At 39.8% G+C, this 16,067-nt stretch overlaps 1 protein-coding gene across 2 annotated transcripts in view; it reads left to right on the top strand.

Moving 5' to 3' along the window:
* Window positions 1-16,067, top strand: part of hk2 (hexokinase 2) — a 38,863-nt gene that overhangs the window by 17,390 nt on the left and 5,406 nt on the right. For both annotated transcript variants that reach the window (XM_047592082.1, XM_047592080.1), the window contains 11 exons: window positions 165-264; window positions 469-652; window positions 4,409-4,570; window positions 5,392-5,625; window positions 6,414-6,718; window positions 6,812-6,960; window positions 7,688-7,807; window positions 10,324-10,419; window positions 12,955-13,054; window positions 13,176-13,359; window positions 14,529-14,684. In XM_047592082.1, the coding sequence (XP_047448038.1) occupies window positions 165-264; window positions 469-652; window positions 4,409-4,570; window positions 5,392-5,625; window positions 6,414-6,718; window positions 6,812-6,960; window positions 7,688-7,807; window positions 10,324-10,419; window positions 12,955-13,054; window positions 13,176-13,359; window positions 14,529-14,684 (1,790 nt within the window). The remainder of the gene's footprint in view (window positions 1-164; window positions 265-468; window positions 653-4,408; window positions 4,571-5,391; window positions 5,626-6,413; window positions 6,719-6,811; window positions 6,961-7,687; window positions 7,808-10,323; window positions 10,420-12,954; window positions 13,055-13,175; window positions 13,360-14,528; window positions 14,685-16,067) is intronic.

Below are 16,067 nucleotides of genomic sequence, written 5' to 3'. Positions count from 1 at the left end.
ATCTGTTTGATAAGCTGGGGAAGCATAGTGAAAACAAAGGAAGTAATCTGGACGAAACCTTGGTACCATGCACGTTTTGGACCAGATTATCTGGAAGAGTGAATTGGGGGGATAATTTAGACCAAAATTCAGTGGAGCACAATTTAACTGGAATCTCGTTGCAGGACTTTGACATTGACATTGTGGCAATGACCAATGACACAGTGGGAACCATGATGACCTGTGGCTATGATGATCGTCACTGTGAAATTGGTCTCATTGTGGGTGAGTAGAATGTATACATGAATTTAAATGAAATGGCAAAAATTAGGTGAGTAAGTGTTTGCCTTCATGCCAGACAGCAGAGCATTTGAATACTGTTGCTGTCATAATGTCAAACGATGCAATAAAAATACAACATACACTGTCATTGTGAGTTGTACGTTTTGGATAAGAAGTAATTGTTATGGTAACATCCCTTTCCTCAAGGCACCGGGACCAATGCCTGCTACATGGAACAGATGAGGAACATTGAGCTGCTCGATGGTGACGAGGGGCGGATGTGCATTAATACAGAATGGGGAGCTTTTGGAGACGATGGTGCGCTTGATGACCTACGCACCAACATTGACCGTGAAATAGATGCAGGGTCACTCAACCCTGGCAAGCAGCTGTGAGTGTCTTACTAACTTGGTATTACATAAAACATTCACCAAACTTCAGACAGGCTTGAATTATAAAGATTTCACTTCCAGTTTCCATTCATATTGTCAATAGATTTATCCTGGGGGATAAATAAAGCATTGATTAATGCAGTTTTCTGACCTGCTTCTGTTTTAGCATTCAGCTGTATGCTGAGTCACTGAAACAGAGACATGTTATACTGTAGCTCTTGTAAAAGACTGTGTGTGTACTTGTAAATCTCACCTCATTCAAATGAATATGTTCCGCACTGAGTCAGTTTAAATGTTATAATCTTTGTTACGGCTAACATCTTAGCTAACACTACACAACCTGGCCTGTGTAAACCAACCAAATTGAGTTAGTCTACCTAATCAGGGTATTTGTTCTTTAGAGACTCTTTGTCATGAATCCACTTTGGTAAGGATATCCTGGGTAGTGAATAATAGTTTCAAGTTGCTGTGACTAGACTGCAGTGATGAAGATTTGGTGTTTGTTGTAGCTGGAGGGGCCAAACATGTTTGTGTCATTTATTAGTGAATCTGTCTGGTGCGCTATTTGGATATTTGAGACTTGAACATTTACATTTTTGTGCTTGGTTACTGCTGGTAACTTTGTGTTCTCTTCTTCTATCAAAGTGCAAATGAACTAAAGCACTTTTTGAGACCACATACCTGTGATCATAACTCATGAATGCAAATATTGAGTTGAGCCATACAGAGACACATAGCAGCTGCAGTAAGTGTCAGTCAGACCTCAGTCTGATTTTTTTTCTGTAGGTCATTGGTAGACAAAAGTAGTTTGTGTGTGCAACATGTTGTTTTTGATAACAACTCTGAAAGAACTAGACATTATCACACGCTTAGATGGCAGAAAAATAGAAATATTGAACTGTTTAAAAAGGTCCATCAAAAATTAATTAAAGCCAGGATAGACTGAACCGTGGAACAAATTTGGAACTGCTGGAAAACCTTTAAGACCGGCTACTATAAAGTCAAACAACACAATTGCAAAAGTGGATATGACCCCACAACTTTCCGTTACAAACTGTTGCCTTTCGGCTTTCGACAGACCGGTTAAACGCTTGCATCACTGCAGATGCCGCTCCGATACGCCTGTCGATCTTACCCTCACTCGTTAACAAGATCCCGAGATACTTGTACTCCTCCACTTGAGGCAAGATGTCCTCTCTGACCCGGAGTGGACAATCCAGACTTTTCAGACTGAGGATCATGTCCTCAGACTTGGAGGTGCTGATCTACATCCCAGCTGCTTCACAACAAGAGCTGAAGTTTGCAGTTTGATGAAGCTAAGAGGACTACGCACAAACAGCAGAGATCCTTCGATCTCTGACCTTGACACCCTCCACCACCCCCGCAGCGCCTAGAAAATGGAAAAGGGCAGCCCTGGCAGAGGCCAACCCTCACTGTGAACAAGTCGGAGTTTCAGCCAGCTGCATGGACCAAACTTGCGCTCTTTTGGTACAGGGACTGAATGGCCCTTAGCAAGGGGCCATCCACCCCATACTCCCACAGCACCCCCCACAAGATGCCCCTGGGGACACGGGTTTTAAGTCATCCACCGCCCCGGTCTGCCATTCCAGAGGTGCTGCCCCTAATGTGCATGCAATGTTGCGGAGGCGTGTCAGGTAGGACAGCCCTACAACATCCAGAGCCTTAAGACGCTCGGAGTGGATCTCATCTGCCCCTGGAGCTCCACCGGCAAGGAGGTGTTTCACTACCTTAGTTGCCCCATATGTGTTGGTGGGATTGAGGAGCTCCTCAAAGTATTCCTGACACCGCCGGACAATAGACCTAGTTGACAAACTTCTCCCATGCCCAAGTTTTTGCCTCAGCGACTGCTCTGACTGCGGACAACTTAGCCATCCGGTACCAATGGGCTTCAGACCAACCATGCCCAGTAGGTCTTCTTCTTCAGGTTTCAACCAGAAACCTTGCAGCCACAACTCAGAACAGCCGCTTTGACAATGGCGGAGCGGAACATGGCCCATTCAGACTCAATGTCACCCACCGTTCCCACTGACCCGTTTTTCTTTTGGGTCTACCAGGTCTGAGTGGTGTCCCCCCCGCCATCTGCAAGATGGCATCATGCAAGAACACAATACATAATTGTATACATGATTGATGGTTTGTTGACTCAATTTTCTGTATCAAGTAATGTGGACTGGAACACATCACTTAAAAACAAACTAATATCTACAAAGCATCTACATGAGAATAACCCAGTCAAACTTAAATATTAGCACATGAAAAAAAACCTGAAAAGATAACTCAATAAGGAACTTTATTAACACCCTAACAACTCAAAGTCTTGCTTCAAAATTAATGTAAATGGGTAAAGCCTTTACCCCCGGTAACAAACTCAAACTGAAATTACACTGTCCCTCGAATAAATACCAGTAAAATACATAAATTAAAGAGCACCCTTCCTTTAGGGAGAAACAAACCTCTACAACATAAAATACAAATTAAAACTACAGGCAGTGTTGCCTAGGACCTTCTGTGTCCTTGTGTGCCCTCCTCCTCCTCCTCATCCAGCTCACACAGTCTGCATAGAGACAGGGAAGAGGATAGTTAGTTGCCTGATGAGAGTGCTTCAGTTTATAATGGACAATTAGTGTGCATTTGTTTGGCGAGGAGAAATTGCAGGACTATGCAGGACTACCTCATTGAGGGGCAGTTGCCCTAAGCAGCACAGCCAACACTGAGGTGAAGTAACCCTGTACAGAAAATAAAAGAGGAAAAGCATACTATGCATCACTACAAGTCTCTGTAAAATTGCACATTTCACAATTCCCAACATGAAACAAACGTAAATTTAACGGACGCTCCAGTGATTGGGGGAGGGGGTGTTGCTGATCGGTCAGCGGGGGAGGGGAGGGCATCATAGTTAGAAGTAGTTTTGAAATTCTGCACAGACACATTTTCAGATCTCAAAAACGAGAAGATGTTGAGGGAAAATTGATCACCCTGCTTAAATACTTGCTTTCTCTCTGCCAGCCCTAGCTAGCTGGCGCCCAGGTTGTGTTGGCAGACTATCTGAGACAGAGCGCCATTAGATGAATCATACACATTGCCAACAAATAAACTGACTTTGGTAAAATAATTTTAAATGTACTTACTTGGATGACTTTACACTGAGGAAACACCTTGACTTATTTTCTGTAGCTTAGTTTCCGTGCTTTTTTCAAGTTGAAGTCGTTGTAACTCTTGTTACGTTGTTGCAATGGGCAATAACTTGACAACAGTAGTTCTTCTGACTAAATACCTTTTAACAGTGTAGTGTGGAAAGCACTGTTACTATATTAAGAGTGTCTCATTTGCACAAGTTAATGAATGAGTCATCCACGAAGCTCATGTTACATCCCACTGTAATTAATATTAATTACCTTTCTATATCCTTTTGAAACCAGAATAAGAATAATATATCCTGTTATTACAGACTATTGCTGTACAAAGCTTAGTCTTAAAGCTAACCCACTGCACTGTTCTCTATGTCTGAGACACAGACAGGACTTAAACAAAGTTAAACTTGTGAAAATGCTATTTTGCATCAGGATGTTTGTTAAGTAACTTAAGAAGACAAGATACAGTAAGTAAGTAGCAACTTGTGAACAAGCTCCAGTCTTTATTTCCTGTCCTCATAGGGAGACAGCTTTGATCTCAGTGCTTTATAGACTTCATTCAGATTCATAGAGGTGACATGTTTTCTCATTCTTGGCTTGCAGGTTTGAGAAGATGATCAGCGGGATGTACATGGGGGAACTGGTGCGTCTGATCTTGGTGAAGATGGCCAGAGATAAGCTACTGTTCCAGGGCAAGACTACACCACAGCTTCTCACCACTGGAAGCTTTAAGACGAGCTACATCTGTACCATCGACAGTGACAAGTTAGTATATGTGTGCGTGTGTTTGTTTGAAATTTTTGAGACACAAAATAGTGGTGAACTAGAGAAGACAGAGAACTTGTTAAAAGAAATTATAATGATAAAATGTACAAGCCAGTTATTGTGACAGTATATTTTTTATAACTGAAAAGACAGAAGAGATAAAGAAAAAAGATGAATACACTAAAACAATGTGAAGAAAAAGTAAGGGAGATGTGCTCTGAATGGCAAAATAAAACTTGAAAAAACAGGTCTCACATTGCACACATTCCTTTAAAGTGTGTGTGCTCCCTCCCTATGTCCCCAAGTTTGTTTGCTGCAGCTGAAATATTCCCATGGCAGGAATGCTGCACTCTTTTTCTGGTGATGTCTCTGTCAGTGGGTAAAACTTTTCAGTGCTCATATTCAAGTTATCATCATTTTTACCACAGCATTCAAAACCATATATATGTTTTCAAAACATGTCCAAGAGACTTCTACACATCATTCTATATGTGAAGATGATTTGCTTCCTCTACTAGTCTGAAGCCATGAGCATTCTTAACACATGTAATTGTGTTAGAATAATTACCATCAATTAAGGGTTTACATTGCATCATTTGTACTGCAGAGTGTCACTTCATTATTTCAGCATTGATAATGCAACACAAGTATTTACATGAACTGAATGTATGATCTCTGAGGATCTAGTTTATTTTGGACCCACAAACAAATAACTTCAGCTTGTCTGTATTCTTGATGTAATTTTTTCGATCGCATGCTTAGGCTTGCACTAAGCAGTCACAGTCGTAACCATTGCGATCTGTTTTCTGCTTCACTCACAGAGATGAGGAAGGTGTGGAAAGCGCCGAGAAGGTGCTTCGCAGCCTGGGTCTGGACCCATCGGTTGAGGACTGCATAGCTACGGAGAGGGTGTGTCAGATAGTGTCTACACGGGCCGCACACTTGTGTGCTGCCGCTCTAGTGGCAGTGCTTCGACAGATCCGTGATAACAAAGCGGCTGAGAGGTTACGTACGACTATCGGAGTGGATGGCTCTGTTTACAAGAATCATTCAGAGTAAGTGATCCCCATTTCTGTTATCATGGTTCTCACACACACACTCACACCCTCGAGCAGTGGACCTTTAATTGCTTTACGAAGTGGATTTTAGTGCCTGCAAAATAAATTGAACACAAGCAGTAGCAGAAATTGTGTGAATTCACATCGCAGACGCGTCTTCATGTCATGTTTCTATATGTCTTTGGACTGAGGAACGTGAGGCTGAAGGAGTACGAAGACAAAAGACACGTGATCACACTCTTTTAGACCCTGTACATGATGAGCAGTCACTCAGGGAAACAGACAGTTTACATAATGCTTATATGTGTGCTTCCAATGTTCATTCAGTGGTAAAGAAAACGACATAAAAATACATCTATAATAAGGGAGACATTTATAGACCTTTAAGTTGGGTGGAATTGCTGTCAGCTAAATTGCTTGAGCACATATATGGGCGACGTTCTACTTGCCCAGTATAATTGTGAAAATTATGTCCAATTTAAAGCATTTTCCATGTATGCATCCTGTCAAAAACTAACTTGGGTGTGGACTTTTTTCATTCTAGACTTCATTTCTACTGAAAGTGAATGTTGAACAGAGAAAATAACAGCCAGATAAAGAACCTGCAAGTTCTGGCTGATGAAGAACTGTAAAGAATTGTACGATATATATGTGTATAAAATGTAATGTTAAATTCTAAGTAGACAGCTTTTATTGCCAGATTTTTCAGGGAAATGTTCAAGCTGACTGAGTGATCCATTACAGTCTTTATAATAACAAATGAAAAATATGACTTCTTTCTATAGGTTTTCCAGGAGGCTCCACAAAATGGTGCGACGTCTTGTGCCAGACTGTGATGTTCGATTTTTGCAGTCGCAGGTGGGCAGCGGGAAAGGTGCAGCTATGGTAACAGCAGTAGCCTACCGTCTCGCTGCTCAGTATGCTGAGCGTCAGCGCATCCTTGATACCTTGCGTTTGAGTCGTGAGCAGCTGCTGGAGGTAAAGAAGCGAATGACTGAGGAGATGTTGCGAGGCTTGTCAAAGCAAACCCATAAGGAGGCGAGCATGAAGATGCTTCCCACCTATGTCAGATCCACTCCAGATGGAACAGGTATCTTTAAGTGAAAGCGATCTACCTTGTTGTTGGGTTAAGGGTTGTCTTTTCTGTAATGTGTGTTATTTTCTGAATTTTTGTCCTTTTCAGAGCATGGTGACTTTCTGGCTTTGGACCTCGGCGGCTCCAGCTTTCGCGTGCTTCTGGTGCGAGTGCGTAGCGGAAAGAAACACAATGTGGAAATGCACCAAAAGATTTATAGTATCCCACAGGAGACCATGCAAGGCACAGGGGAAGAGGTAATGCATCACTGGAGATTGAAGTACTTAAGTTTCACCATCTGTGTCACAATGAATAATTACAACCAAACCCACTCAAGTGTTCTTTCTACATGGGATGAGTTTTTTTCTGGTGCAGCTTTAGAACATGCTTCATTTCAAGGAGGAGCGGTTTCAAAAGGTTAAATGATCTAAATTCTGTTCTGAAATTTGTATATGTAGCTTTTAACTTTTATCCAATAAGAAGAATACGATTATTGGGAGGTAAAGAGCAAAAATCTAACCAAAGCTCAAATGATATCTTGATGGAGGATGAAGGTAACAGATAGATGCTGTGTAGTGTGGGAGTCAATGATGATGGAGGACTCGATAAGTTGATGGAGGCAGGACATCCAGTATTATGTACCCTGTCTACACATGATGTAAACAAGGCAATGAATTGATGAATTAGGACTGATTGTCTCACAGGACATGGACAAACTGATAAAATGTAAAACTGAGAGAGAAGTGATCATTCTTCAGGTGTCCAAAAGAAGTAATTAAGATAATGGAACATCAGAAAGAGTGTTAAAACAAATCTTTGCTATTAACCTTACAGAAATACTGGGCTTACTGACCTACAACAGCTTTCACTGGTTATTTATTGTGTAGAAACATGTCTTGTTTTCATTTGCACCAAGTAGACCTGCACAAAAGACAGAGTACATTGTTCTTAACTTGACTTTTCTTTATTTTCTATCTGTCACAGCTGTTCAGCCACATTGTGCACTGCATCACTGACTTCCTGGAGTACATGGGCATGACAGGAGCATCCTTACCTCTGGGATTCACATTCTCCTTCCCCTGTAATCAAAGCAAACTGGACCAGGTGATGATGTCATATAAGCTAAGATCTAAGATGTATAATGACAGATTGAAAATATATATAAGAACCTTAATTTCATATATCACTCATTCCCAAAGAAGGGAAGAATAAAGAAAATAGTGAATCATACAGTTCAATCTCTATATTAAATGTAGATTATAAGTTGTTTACATCTATTATCTCTAAAAGAATTGAACATCTCTTGCCTGACTTAATTAATGAGGATCAGACAGGGTTTATAAAAGGTCACCAAACTCAAAACAACAGACGGACTTTACATATTGTAGAACAGATTAATAAAAAAACATCTAAATGTGGTTCTGGCCAGTTTACATGTGGAAAAGGCCTTTTGATAGCCCTTTCTGTACCGAGTGCTAGAGAGGCCGGGCTTTACTTGTCCATTTGTCAGGTGCATACAGACTCCTTATAGAGACCCTACGGCTAGAATAAAAATCAACGGCCAGCTGTCAGGCAGCTTTAAGCTATATAGAGGCACTCCCCAGGGCTGCTGTCTTAGCCCCGCAGTTTTCACAATTTTCATTGAGCTCCTAGCACAGAGTATGAGACGAAATAAAGGGTTGAGAGGAATCAACATAGCAAGTGAGGACCACGTAATAGGACTCTTTGCAGATGACATTATCATCTATCTCCAGAATCCTAACCTAACACTGCCTAGACCCATGAAGACTTTAGACGAGTGTGGTCGAATGTCAGGTTATAAATTGGAATATATCCAAGACACAAATACTCTCTTTTAATTACACTCCGAGCAAGGATATTAGGCTGAAATATAATCTAAAGTCGGAAGCAAAATCCATAAAATACTCGGAGTGTTGATTAGTCAGGATCTTGGTAAAATATATGAAATAAACTACAAAATAATAAATGATAAGATACAGGAGGATATTAAAAAATGGTCCACACTGGGGTTAGATTTTACTCCGAGGATTGAGGCAGTGAAAGTGAATGTGCTGCCAAGGCTGCTGTACCTTTTTCTGTCTTTACCTGTCAGAATCCCAGATTCACAGTTTTCAGGGTGGGACAAACAGTTGTCAAGGTTTATATGGGCTGGAGCAAGGCCAAGGGTAAGATTCAAAACACTTCAGATTGACAGAGAATATGAAGGTCTTGCAGTACCACATCTAAGGTAATACTATTATGCCGCCCAAATGAGATACCTTGTTTACTGGTGCTCTCCAGAGTACCGAGCTAAGTGGAAGCACATTGAATTGAACATGGTTAATCCTCAACCTCAAAAGGTGTGAAAGAACATACACACCATAAGGGAGAAAATTTAATCATGGAGAATGCGTTAGACAATTGGTATGAGATAGTTAAAAAATATAAAGTGGAAGGAGACGGTAAACTTTTAATTTGGCCTTCTCAAACATCTCAGTTTAGCCCCGGAGAAACTGGCATCACATTCACAAGGTGGAGAGATAAGGGGATTACAGCGATGTGTACACTCCTAGAGGGGAAAACTTTCAAATCTTTTGAAAAACTCAGAAGAGAATTTGATTTGGATAATGGCGAGTTTCTGCAGAAGGAAATTAATTAACTGAAATATTTACTACTGCATATAAATGTGCACCTGTAAAGATTGTCTCTAAGCTGTATAGAGGTCTACAAAAACAAAATGGAAGAAACGCATGTATGTGAAATCCAAATAGGAACTAGAATTGAACATTAAACTGTCCGAGAGTGATTGGCATTCTATCTGCAGAACCCAGAAAACTTCTACCAGCTCTAAAAGACGGAGAGAGTTTGGATGGAAGAATTTAATTCGCTTTTTCTTCACACCCAACATCAAAAATAAACAATTAGGTGAACAGCAACAATGTTGGAGAAACTGTGGGCAGACGAGTGCCAATCACACACACATTTTGTGGACGTGCGTAAAATCGCACGGGCTCTGGGATAGAGTGGCTCAGATATGGAAGAAATCTTTTCCTACAAGATACCCAGAGACCCCCAGATACTGTACCTGGGTCTGGCCCCAGAAGGAACTATCCAAAAGAAAAATACTGATCATGTAAAAAGGCCTTAACAAGAAACTGGCTGAACAATGACCCTCCAAGCCCAGGACAGTGGCTGGTTATTGTTGAAGAGATTCACTTGATGGAACGACTGACTTATTACCTCAACATGAAAGCAGCAACATGAAACCCTGGACCAACAGTGGCACAAACTGATTGTGTGTATGAAAAAAGAAGGGGCTAATGCTTAACAGACCCAACAGATAGTGAACAAGGCTGCAGAAAGAGTGGTGTACCCCACCACCATTTATTATTTGATGTTTTCCTCTTATTTTTCCATTTTATTTTATTTACATTTCCCCATGTTGCCACTGCATTGTTGTGCAGTTGACCTTGTTCATGTAAAGGAAAAAAAAGCAAATAAATATGGGACATGATATGGGACAATTATATTCCAGAGATTGTTCTGTATTTGTTTGGTAAGTTTGATGCTATTATTCTTCGTAGCAGGAACACTCACAATACATTGTAATCTCTTTCTAGGGCATTCTCCTGAAGTGGACAAAGGGTTTCAAAGCCAGCGGCTGTGAAGGGCAGGATGTTGTTACTCTACTTAAAGAGGCTGTGCGCCGCAAACAGGTCAGTGCACACAATGAAAATACTAAACTTTTATGATGAAATGTGCCCTGTGAGGGTTTACTTAATAGCGCTGTGTAAAGGGAAGGGTCAAAGCAGCTTAGAGACTGTCCTTATATCTCATCTATCACCCTTGTCCTATGTTCAAGCCAGGAGAGCTGCTATAGAGACCCACTTACACTGTAGTCCACTGGTCTTTGTCCTTTCATCATTGTGTGACCAAAAAGAAGCAAATGATTTCAGTAAAATATCACATAAGGAGAACACATCTCATGTTGTCAGTCTGAGTGTGGCTCCTTGAAGAAGTTGTGTATTATTTGATTCCAGATATAGGTTCTTTATCGACCGCCACATTCACTTTATATTTTCTTTATATTGCCACTCACATAAAATGGTTTATGGCTACTTTTGAAAGCCTTTAGTTAGTTTAGTTAGGCTTTATTGAAAAAAAAAATGGATGACACCCACACAAGGTTTTTGCTTTCTTGTGTTAGATGAACCTCTGCTCAGATTTATTGCTTTTCAGTCACGAACAACTTCAAGGCACCAACAGTTTGAGTGTTGTCAACAAAGTTAGCAAGAAAAAAATCTTTTTTTTTTTCTCAAACCAACTGAGATATACAACTCCTTAGTGCATCTTTTGTGTTTATAAATAGTTTAACGGTAAAGTCAGAATTACTAAATCAGGTAAAAAAAAAATAAAAATAAAAAATGTTCATTGTTACGGAAATTTAAACAATATCACCAAGCATTTCACAAACACGTTTGTATGCCACATAAAATTTAAATAAAAACAAAATTGTGTAAAACTATTGTTGCAAATTATCGGCGGCCTTCAACAGATGGCCTGCAACTCCTAGGGGGTCCGCGGAGGTACTGCAGGGGGGTCGCAAATTCTTTGGTTGATTAGACATTTTTTATACATATATAATTTATTTTCCCGCCACAAATTTAAATTTCTTTAAATACACATTAACATGAATCCAACATATTTTAGTAAAGGGATAGGGTATAGCTTAACATTGAATGCAAAATGATAATAATAGTGTATATTTATAAATAGTTTAATATAGAACACATACTCTATAATAGGTACGGGGGCCCTACTTAATGTCTTCATCAGTTTGTGGTCCTTGGCCTGAAAAACGCTGAAGACCCCTGTTGTAAATAATGGACTCTGTGTCCTCAGTCAATAGAGAGGTACCATCACACTTGTGGACACTGTTTAGAAGCCACCCTCTAAGATGATTACCACACATTGTGACAGTCAGCCTGCCCACAAACCTGCTACTCATCCCCTGATGCGCTGTGCAGCACCGATTCACCATGGCCTTTATGGCTGTTTTTCTATACATTTTTTTTTTTAAATTGGTCTCATCTGTCAGTGTGTGGCCGGAGAGACGGAAACGTCGGTGCTACTATGTTCAGTTAGTACTGATAGTGAGTCATGCAGCCCTCACCAGTCATACCTCCACAGGACGTATTTCTTCTGTTTCAACCCAGACCCGCAAACGACATTCTTTTATCCATGTCCCTCTACATCCCTGTCCCTTCCCTGTGGATTCAAAACACTTCAGGCCAGTGAGTTAACTGACTGACTATGACAAATAGTTCTACCAATACTCGGGTACGAGTCATTTCTTTTATTATTTCTTTTATTACTCGGCTTTATTTGTTCTTTATGAATTTTTTGTTGTTCCTGAACAGCTTTCATTTTTGCACTTTGCATTTTGCAGTTTTTTTTTGTTGGGAATTTTTTTTATGAACTGAACTTTGTGTTGGGACTTTTAATATTGATTCCACTAATACAGAACTGTTTCAAATGTGTTGGAGTATATGAAATAATAATCATAATAATAATGATAAAAAACAACTTAAAGACTTAACTGACTGGCAAAAAAAATCATCTTATATGTCAGGAGAGAGTCCTGGCTGGCAACAAGAAAACTCCCCCCACACGTGCCCACAACTCTTTTACAAACCTCTTTACTGAAAGAGCCCTTCTTCTAAACTGGTCTGCCTGCTATCAAGATCTGTCCCTCATTAAAAAACATTTGGCGGAATATGAAATGCAAAATATGAGTCACTGAACAGTTGAATAACTGAAATCCTATGTCAACCCAGAATGGAAACATTTTGCTTTCAAAACCGCACATCACTTCTCAAACGCTTACACGGTGTCGTCAAAAGAACAGAGATAATGGCCCCGGTTTCAAATTGAATATGAGCATATTCTCCTCACTTTCAATATTTGATTCATTCTCTTTGCACCATTTTCAATTAATTATAGTGTGTCAATGATTTGTGAAGTAATTCATTCTGTTTTTATTAGGGTTGTATGAATTACCTGTATTGTGCTAATTATGTTCTGGAGCGAGTGTAAAGCACATTGATCCGCTAAAATAACAGTTAAGCAACTAATGTGTGATTCCAATATAATATATTTTCTTTACATCACTGTTACAAATTTGAGGGTTTTTCATGCTCAAGTTAAATGTAATGGATGTTTGTGACTAAATTAGTTTTCTCTGCTTCCAGGAGTTTGACTTGAGCTTTGTGGCAGTAGTTAATGACACAGTGGGAACCATGATGACCTGTGGCTACGAGGACCCCAGATGTGAGGTGGGCCTCATCGTTGGTAAGTTTGTTTAGTTCCCACCCTCCTCGTATTAAAATAAGTTTGGTAAAGGGATAATATTTGTATATAGTTTTGTATTGTATTTTTCTGTTTTAATGATACTACTGTGTTTTTAATCCAGGCACAGGAACCAATGCCTGCTACATGGAGGAAATGCGGAACATCGAAACGGTCGAGGGGAACGAAGGTCGTATGTGTGTCAACATGGAATGGGGAGCGTTCGGAGAAAACGGTGAACTAGACGACTTCTGCACCGAGTTTGATCGGGCTGTCGATGAGAGTTCTAACTTCCCCGGGAAACAGAGGTACTGGATGTGCAAACTGTGACACAGTAAATCTATTATTGTGTCAGACAAAAAGAACATCAGGGCTAGTAAGAAAAAGAATGCCAAGTTCAGACAGATAAGGAGTCGGAAACAGATAACAGCTGAGGCACTTTGCATTATGTCTATAAAAAAGGTTCTATAAATGTCTATAACGCTGCCAGTTTTCATTGTCCACAATCATACATCGCTCCATGAAGTTTCAAGGTATTCCATCTTCTTCAGTAATAACCTGAAGAAGATAAGACGGAATCATCCAACAGGACCATTAGTCTACAGGTCCTGTCAGCACACTTGGACACACAGGAGCTGTGGAAACACAAGCAGTGCTAAAATATTTATTCACAAGTTAACATCGCAGTTAAATCCACATTCTATTATCCTCTCAAATGATATACAAATCCCATATACATGGGATCACATACTCTGTAAATGACGCCTCCGTGTTGCGGTAAATGTTGAAATCATCCGGAGAGAGCATCCATCCCCCAAGTTCCATTTGGCAACAAGCTCTTGTGTTCAGTCCACCACAAAACGGGTCAAAATGGCTACTAGTCATGTTAGTAACTGAAATAGTACTTGGTTAGTTTAAGACAATTTTAGACAAATGAGTGACAAATGTTCATAACTAAACTAAGGTTTATTTGTGGGATGATCAATCCCCTGAATGGATTATAAAGACAACTCTATGGATATAACAGCTGAATATCCACATTCAGTTTTCATAATTTCATAGATGCACTTTTCATACACAGCTGAATGGTTTGAGCTTTTCTAAACTATGTTTAATCGGCTCAGTGTGCCACAGGTAGACTCTTTGCACTTTTTAGTTCATTGTGTTTCTTTTTTTTCACGAGATTGTACATAATACCAAATAAATTCTGTGGGAACAGAAACAAATTCATTGTCGCCAGACGTTGCTTTCCTCGTGGGAGAAGCCAATCAACAGTGCTCTGGTTTAATGAGGCGACACCTTAATGAGCTGAAAACATCCGACCAGATATTCCACCTAAACCCTGAAGCAGTTGTGCACAACTTGACAATATTTGTTATTACAATTTAGTAGTTTGATAGAATTGAAAGTATTATTATTGATGTGAATCTCGTGTGTGTGGTTGTGGAAAATGTTCAGTTTGTGTCTTTTCTTGAAGGTATGAGAAGATGATCAGCGGCATGTACCTCGGGGAGATCGTGAGGAACGTGTTACTGGATTTTACTGACAAGGGCCTGCTGTTCAGAGGCCAAGTGTCCGAGAGACTGAAGACCCGGGGCATCTTTGAGACAAAGTTCCTGTCACAGATTGAACGGTGAGTGTTACTGACTGTCGGCGAGTCCTCAGCTCACACGTCCATCAAGGTAACATTGTGGTAAGAATAACATGAAATCGAATTATCTGCTTGAACCAAAGCTTGATCGGATTTATTTATTTTTTTTCCTACATGGAGATACTTAATGCAGTTAGCATCATAGCAACATGGTGGTTCCCAGTCTCTGTCTCCAATATATGCTGTTTTGGATGACACCTCATTTCTCTACATTCAACAGAAGGTGAAGGTGGAGATGGCACAAATACCATGACTCATACAGTCACAGTCACCACGTTAATGGTTAATGCACCAGGTTGAAAGAATATAGAAATATCGAACATAGAAAGCATCAGCACCCTTTTGTTTTTTTCTCTGTAACAGTACACAGTCACCACATTGTTTGCTCTGAGCTTGTCTGTCTGAGAAAAGAACATACTGTGCTTTTGCATCTTTCAAGCAGTCTTATTACTTATGTCAAGGCAGAATAGAAAAACATGTGAGGCTATTGTGGTTCTGTAAGAAGTCACTGTCAGAAATAATCTACTTGTTTTGTGGTATATTGAGCCTTTATACTTGGAATCCTTCTTGGAATGGATCAAGTGCAGTAAATATTATTAACATATTATTAACATTGTGTGGGAACCTCTGGTACAGTTGCTTTCAGATGAGCCTTTTCTATAATGTGCGGCTTAGGAATAAACATAATTTACGCCATTTATTCAAATGACTCTACTGTTATTCTCACACAGATGTGTCAGTAAGCACAATACCACGCTTAGACATTTCTGTCATCTTTTATTGTTACATTGGCAAAGAAATACTAGAATTAATTCATCAAGTTCAGTCTCAAACTTGTGTTACCGTTCAGTGTTTAGCTCCCAGGTGCAACCTGTAAACTCACCTGTGACATTTAAACCACATAAACCACATTGCCTGGATATAGAAATGTAGATGCCACAGAAGCACAGCAGCCATCTCGTTTAGAAAGACAGATGTGTCAGTGTCTCATTAATCAGTGGGAAAGGTGTTGATAGAGGACTGTGATTAGATGGGAGCCTCTGAAGACATTTCCCTAGAGGACAGCTGCAGAAAGAAATAATGGAATGTGGAAATAAAGCAATGAAGGGGATTTATTGTTTGATTTTCATTTCTGAAAAAAATGCAAGTGAGGAATTGATTTACTATGTAATGTTTCAACAAAGTTAGCAGATTTTTGTGTTAAACAAGCTGACTTAACTATTCCATAGTCAAAAAGTCAGCAAAACACAGTTAACAGAAAATAGTTTAATTTCAGAGGTATCCAAAATCAATAAAAGAAAAATTATTTAGGTTAAAATAATGAGCTAGTTGGTATAATTTATTTTAGTTACCTTGCTCCATTTA

Source organism: Mugil cephalus, chromosome 8, assembly GCF_022458985.1.
Source record: "Mugil cephalus isolate CIBA_MC_2020 chromosome 8, CIBA_Mcephalus_1.1, whole genome shotgun sequence".
Taxonomy (NCBI): domain Eukaryota; kingdom Metazoa; phylum Chordata; class Actinopteri; order Mugiliformes; family Mugilidae; genus Mugil; species Mugil cephalus.
This window is presented reverse-complemented; position numbering and strand designations above follow the sequence as displayed.